Source organism: Falco rusticolus, chromosome Z (assembly GCF_015220075.1).
Source record: "Falco rusticolus isolate bFalRus1 chromosome Z, bFalRus1.pri, whole genome shotgun sequence".
Lineage (NCBI taxonomy): Eukaryota > Metazoa > Chordata > Aves > Falconiformes > Falconidae > Falco > Falco rusticolus.
In genome coordinates, this window is record NC_051210.1 from 41645760 (window position 1) to 41653201 (window position 7442).

General features: G+C 47.4%; 1 protein-coding gene across 1 annotated transcript in view; it reads right to left on the reverse strand.

Annotated features, from left to right (window-relative positions):
- NTRK2 (neurotrophic receptor tyrosine kinase 2) overlaps positions 1–6980 on the reverse strand; it is a 208486-nt gene extending 201506 nt beyond the window's left edge. Inside the window, exon 1 of the mRNA XM_037374196.1 lies at positions 6203–6980. Coding sequence (XP_037230093.1) covers positions 6203–6411 — 209 coding nt within the window. The 5' untranslated portion in view covers positions 6412–6980. The remainder of the gene's footprint in view (positions 1–6202) is intronic.
- Positions 6981–7442: the final 462 nt, after the last annotated feature.

The following is a 7442-nucleotide window of genomic DNA, read 5'->3' on the forward strand; positions in this document are numbered from 1 at the left end:
GCTTTTCTGTTTCAGCAATGGACTAACCTTGATTAATGTATTGCCCTTCTTCTACATTAGACAACTGTATACAGTGAAATAGACACAAGCTTCTGTAGTGACGGCAGCTGCTACTGTTTTGCACATGGAAGTGCAGGTTCATTTCAATACAGAATTACCTGAAACTTTACAAAAGACCACTCTAAAATACTCAATCTCAACTTCCTCTTGTCCTCAACGTATTTAGTCTTCACACAGTAGGAAAACACTTGAGATCCAAGAAAAGCCACAACTCAAAAACATATCAAATGATGGAGCAACAGGCCCCTTCTCTTCTTAGGCAGGAAAATGCTTTGAATCAAAGTTCTTTTCATCCTTCCCATATTTCCTCTAAACTACTCTACCCTGGTGGAATGCTAATTGCATCCAGTTTTGTCACTGACTTTAACAAGGCCAGAAGCTCAGCCTCAGCTTCCCCGTGAAATAAAAGGCATCTAAGTACCTTGCTGGATCAGGACCAGGCTTAGCAAAAGGCTGGTTCAAGTCACACCACTCAGAGATTACAATCTCTGAAAATGCCTTGGGCCTTTGGCCTACCTTGTTCCACTTTCTCTCACTTCTGCAAAAAAATAGCACTTCTTCAGGCCTGGTCTAATAACAAAAGAATATTGATCTGAAATCTGATCTTCACAAATGTATCCTACCGATGACAACACAAGCCAGAAACAGGAATAGCTGAATCTGTATTAAATACATTTAACTTTCAGCTATAACTTCTGTTGATGAGCAACACTCAATGCAGGTCATTTTCTTCCAGAAAATAAAAAAGAATATTGCATATTCACTACAGAATTTCCATGGCATGGCTCCTTTCCCATTATGATTGTGCAACGTTATGGTTAATAGTAGATATGTGAGAAACAGGATCTCCGTATGCATATTTCAGGAGGGGGGTAGTTTAGTTTGCTTTTTGCAGTCTCTGAAAATACAGGCTCACAACTGAACAGGAATTAAGGTGCATCCCAATTCTATGTGGTTTTAATAGCAGCTGTGTGCCTACATACACCTGGATGGAGAGACCTTGGCAAACAGAAAGAGCAGCCAGTAACAGAGCATTCACATCCCAGGCAGTATAGGCTTTCAAACCACTGTGAATTTATTTCTCTGTTTGAAATGCATGTAAGTTAATGGATTTATACAATCAGTGATTCACTTTTTATAAGACAGTTTTCAAAAAGAGTTTTTTCAGATGTAACAAGATAAATTTACATCTAACATCAAGAAAGCATTAAGAAGATTTGAGTTCTCTGCTCTGCTTTTCATCTCTTGTTACTCTTCATTACTAGATACACTTATCCAGCCTGGGCAAAAAAATTTGGATGACCACCTTCATTGACATAGTGTTAAGACATTCATGCAGTGACGGATGACAAACACAGGAGAGAGAGAGCTGCAATAAATAAAAAAAAAAAAACAACAAAAAAAACCCAGAAAAACAAAACAGGGTGGGGGGGATTGTGTCAAGGGTCCTTCTTACTTTAAAATTAAATCCAATATGGAGAAATAAGGCCCTTGTTTAGTTATGTTGAAGTTTCTGCTTTACAATTTGGGATCGAGAATCTTGCTAAGCTACTTACTCCCTTACACTGTCGGCATAAAAATAATAAAAGAAAAAATAGAACCTGAGAAATCTGGAAAATGCCATCCTAAAGATATCACAGGCTGTAGTGCTGGCCCTCTCTTTTCTCATCAGTATGGAAAAAAATGGAAGATTCTTGAAAACAACATATTCAAGACCAAAACCTTAAATTCATATAAATAACTTTCATTTTAGGATATAAATCCCAAACCACATTCAAAACTCTTGAGTGACCAAAGATGTAGAAGAAGAGGCAGTATTCTGCCAGCCCAATGCTGCCCAATGCTGAGTGCCTCCTGAAGGATGCTGCCCTCCTCCAGCATGAGCTTTTGGCATCAGCCTGGATAAGGCAGCCCCAGTGAAGACCCCAAGGAGACCCATCAGTCCTCATCAACAGGAAAGACAAGGACTAAAATAAGCCATACAAAAGGTTTCCTGGGAGCAAAAAAATAATCCCAGTATACACAAAAGCCAATGCTTTGGGATGTTTTGAGTATTTTTAGAACCTAGAAATTACAAAACTGGTTTTCACAATGCTTACTTTCAACTCACCTTAACCAATTACATGGATTTTGAAATAAAGATTAAAAAAAAAAAAAGACAAATTTCTAAAAGCAGCTATTATATCACCACTGTCCAAAACCCCTTTAGTGATTTGTTGCCTGATGCCTCATGTTTTATTATAAAATTCCAAGTCACCAGAAATAACTTTCCAATCCAGTCAAGCCATGCAATGCTGCACAGCGAAAAGTTGCTTTGAAGAAGAAAGAGGTGGGGGTTGAAGAGCCTTGTAGAGCATTTTATACTATGTTAAATCTGCAGCAGCCTAGGAATCTAAAATGAAAGAGACCCAAAATACCAACAGCTCTGAGCTTTGCATGCATTTAAACATGCCTTTTTTTTTTAGCACAAGCTCACATGACTTGTTAAATAATTTACTCTATAAATTACTTACCCTGTCTTATTTATTAACAATTCTAGAGTGCTTTATATAACTGCATTAGACATCTATTTTGTGGTTTTGAAATGTTCGCAATACACAATCACCTCTCCTTTAATAGGCAAAAGCTTAGAAGTCACCTACTATATTTCAGACAAGCAGTTCTGCCTGAATTAGAGCAATTAATTCCAAACCCCATTCACCTGAATAATCGTAAGTAAACATATTAATGACTTGATATCAGAACTGTGAAACTAGGCCAGGAATATACTTGCATTGCAAGAAGACACGTCAAAATCAAAGTCTTTGAAGAGTCATATACACTAAGATATACTGACAATACATTTTACTTAACAAGGAAATATTAGACCAGTCCCTTTATAAGGAGCCCTGAACACTTTAAAAATTACTCATTTACTACCCTACCTATACTTTTGCTCAAGTGATTTCACCAAGGACTATTTATCTGCTATTTTGCCTACAATGCATGGATTGAATAACACTTACACAGTCGTTTTGCTCTCACCACTCTTGGTCCTTGGCTTTTAATGTGAGCTTTAATGACTCATACGATTTTAACGAAGGATCTCACTCTAGAGTCCAATTTATCTCTAATAATATCAAAACTACCAAGCAATTATTACAGTTAAGCTCTGTCAGGATAAGCAATTTTAGCACTGGCACACGCTTTCCACATAAAGACCAGCCCATGTCAGCACTCTAGCCAACTGGGACAAATCTAAAATCTTGTTAGAGGCAGAGCTGCTTTTTATTCACCTTCATAGAAAATGATGCAAAAACAACTAGGAAGGGAAAGAGTGAGGAAGGTGACTAAGAAGAACACAAGACACAAATACTCATATGCCCTGCCACACCAAGTTTCAGCAGCTGGCCCTCACAGGGCTGATACAAAGTGTTCTAGGTATCTTTCTACTGCTCTCAGTAGATTTGGATGGGGGATCCAACCAGCAATCAAGAAATAGCTGGACTGGGAGGAGAGTGCTTCTTAAGCTCTAAACTGCGTTTTACCGATGGGCCAAAACAGAGCTGAAGCATCAGGTAGTGGAGGCTGCCCAGCATGTGGGACCGCAGGTCCATTATTTCTACCAGCACCACCCTGACTTTCTCTCCCACTTTTCAGAGCCAAGGGGAAACCCTTGCTGCCCACTCACATCCTGCCTGCCGGGTGCCATCTACCTGGCCTGCTGCCAGCCCCTGCATCACCACAGGTTTCACATGCCCACCCTAGCCATGCAGTTAATCTCAACAACCCCCAGTGCATGTGGCTCAGGTGAGGATCTTTACTCAGCCCACGTGCCCCAGGCACCTGTGGATGTTTTGCCCAGGACTGCGGGATCCACTCCTGTCAAGAAAAGGACATAAGCAACAACGAAGGTCTGGCTTCAACAGACACTCAGGAAATACATGGGAATAAATCACTAGAAATTAATCGTCTTGTGCTTTTCCCACTCTTATTTATACCAAGAGTAATTCTGCCAGAGACCAATAAAATTGTGCTCCTCTATCTGTAGAGCACATATAAGAAAAATCAGACCTGAAGCTTCCCAAGTAAAATGCAATGGCCCTTCCTTTTAAACCTGTTTCTTAGCTAGAATAAAGCAAGATGTGCAGCACTAAAAAGTGTTTCCACAATTTCTATCTACCATGTTAGAACGCTTCCCTACATATTTTACTGTTTACCGAGCTCCCACAATAAATACATGACAGCTACTGCAGTACAATTTTTAATTTGTGCCTATAAACTAATCAAAGGGCTTCTGTGTTTTTTGTTAAAAGTACACTTGAAAAGAACATCTTAAAAATGTGCAACAGCATCTCCTGAGAAATCCATGACTCAAAATTATTTTGAGATCACCGAACACAACAACATGCAATGTCACACAATGATACAGTAAAATCTGAAAAGAACTGTAAAGACAGTGATGCTCAAAAGACACAGGAAAATTAAAACCAAAAACATCAGCGAAAAATGACTAAACATGTTTTAAGTTGATCATGGCCGGAATACATATTTACATATCTATTTTCTCCCCTGGCCATTTAAACTGAGTTTTAATTCTAGGGGGAAATTGCTCTGTTACCTCCAAATTGAAAGCACCGGATAAGGCTAGCAAAGCCATGAAAGTAAGCAGAGATGCATAGATCAAAGCAGGTTGTTTTTTTTTAATGAAGCAATCCACAGAATACTAAACAAACATCTGAAACAATAACTGCTGTAACAACTCAAGAGACTGTTTCTTTACCATAGGTCCTAAAAATCTACCAAAGGTAGGCCATATATGAGCAGTAGAAATTAATATCTCCAGCTTTTTCCCCAAACACACGCACAGAAATGCAGCAAACTGACTTCAGCAAACTGCAGAAAGGTAGCCCAAAAGCTAGAATTCCATTTGAAATCACACAGTATTACACAGTATTTTTATATTGTTTCTAAAGGACACTGAAAAAGAGAAGAAGGATGGAAAATGCAAATAGTGAAAAATCTGTATAGATTTTGGAAAAAATACTCTGGTGTCTTTTACATTAAATGCCATGGAAAACAATCCAGAAACAATGGAGACTGAGAAATATGGAATGGACAAAACAGCTTGAGAAGGTGTTTTTTTTCCCCAGATCTATCGTCAACATGTCCAGTATCCAAAATTTTTTGCTCAGCAAGAGCCTTTGCAGCTTTGCTCAGGCAGTGTAGGTAGACACCACCAAGCACAGAGCTGCGAAACAATGCAGGATTAAACACAAAAAGCTACAGAACTCCCTCACCAAGTGTCATCTGTAGGCAAGCAAGGATGGCAGCAACACATGAGTAAGAGAGAAAAAAACCCAACTTTTTGCACATTCCTCACTATTAATGAGGGTTTCCTAATCCTCTAGCACTTGCTCATTCCTCTACAGGCTTAGTATTTTCTCCTTCCAGCCACCTTACTGAAGAAGGGCAACGCAGGCTCGCACGCCTACGGCCAGGGCAGGGAAGACAGTTTGCTCTCCCTTTCACCAGAATCTGCCGCACCCCCTCCTTCCCCCTATCCCCCACCCCCCCACCCCCACCCCGCCCCTTCCTTCTTGTTTTTTTTTTAATAGGAAAAAAAGAGTACTGGAGAGATCGGGGGGAGGGGGAGAAGCCTCCCACCAAAACTCTCAGTTCGCAGAAATAAACAGAGCGAAAGTAAAAAATTAAACAGAATAAAATCCCCCTACACCTTCCAAACCTGCCGCCGCCGCAGGGGTGAGGTGTGGGCGGTGGGCGCCCCGCGGCAGGGCCCGGGGCCGGGGCTGTAGGCGGCCCCCGCCCGCCGCCCCCGGTCCCTGTCCCAGTCCCGGTCCCGCTGCGGCCAGCGGTGGCCCCGGGCGCTCCTCCCGCCGCGCCGCCCGCCCCGCTCCCGGGAACCGCATCGCGGGCCATTAGGATTCATCATCCAAATGGGCTCGCAGCGGCACCTCTGGGAAGTCGCGTCCGAAGTAAATCACACCGGGCTTCTACGCGTCCGACCACCGCATCTGCCCGCGGAGCCGGTGCATTTCGGCGCGGGGGAGTTCCCCGCCGCCCGCCGCCCCCCTCCCGCCCCGTCCCCCTGCTGCTCCGTCCCGCCACCCCCGCGCCCGGGCTGGGCCCGGGCCGTACTCACATCTCGGTGACATTGTCGCCCTCGGCGCTCCGCTGCGGCACGGGGAAGGAGGAGATGTCCGACGCCGGGTCCGCGCACCAGATCCGCCAGGAGCTGCAGCGGCAGGACGCGGGGCAGCCCAGCGCGCCCCGCCAGCAGCCCAGCGCCAGGCAGCACAAGCCCCACAGCCGCGCCAGGCCGAGCCCCGGCCTCCGCCGCCCGGACACCATGCCGGCCCCGCTCACTCCAGCGCTGTCCCGACGGCCTCCGCCTGCTCCGGCCGCTGCCGGCGGGGCGCACGCCCGGAGGGTGCGCAGCCTTCCGCGCCGCGGGCGGGCACCCCGCAGTCGGGGCTCACATGGGCGCGCCGCAGCCGCAGCCACCGACGCCCCGCGGCGCTGCCCGCCACGGGTGCTCCGCGGCGCGGCGGGAGCCGGAGCCAGAGCCGGCGGGACCGGGGCGGAGAGGGGCGAGCGGGGCCCCGGCGCGGCGCGGCACCTGCCCCCGGCCCGGCAGCGGCGCCTCCTGCCCCCGCGGCGGCTCCCGATGATGCTGCAAAACGCGCGGAGCCGCGGGGGCAGGTGGCGGAGGCTGCGCTCCTACCTGCGGGGGCCCGAGCGGCCGCTGCCCGCCGGAGGGAGGGCGGGCGGCCGGGAAGGGAGGCGCAGCCCGCGGCAGCGGCAGCGGGGCTCGGGGCGCCGCGCTCGCTGCTTTACGCACCGTCTCCTCCTCCCTCCAGCTGATAATAAAGCAGCTCCGGCTCCTGCTCCAGCCCAAGCCGGGGAGCTGCCGGCAAAGTGACGTGAGGCTGACGCAGAGAGGGGCAGAAACTCTACAAAATGAGCCTGAAATCAAAAAAAAAAAAAAAAAGGCAAGCAGGGGAGGGAGGAGGGGGGGAGGGGGAGGGAAGGGAGGATGCCGGAGAGGAGATACCAATAGGCGCCTGTGCCTGAGCCTTCAGAAGCGCGCACACACACGCGCGCGCCCCGCGGCACCGGGCCGTAAATGCGGGCTGCCACCCCCACCCCACCCCTCGGGCGGACGGGGACACTTCGCCGAGGGCCACTGGGCATTCCCGCCAGGGCGGGATCTCGCCCAGCGGGTGATAAACGGGGATCTTGTAAGAGCCCCGTCAGGCGACGGATGAGCGACCTTGCGAAGCCTCGTTCTTTGCCCAAAACGCTTTGTCCTTCCCTTAACGGCTCCGCGGTCGGGGACGTTTTGCGTTTTCCTCCCCTACCCCCGGGTGCGGGTTTTCCGC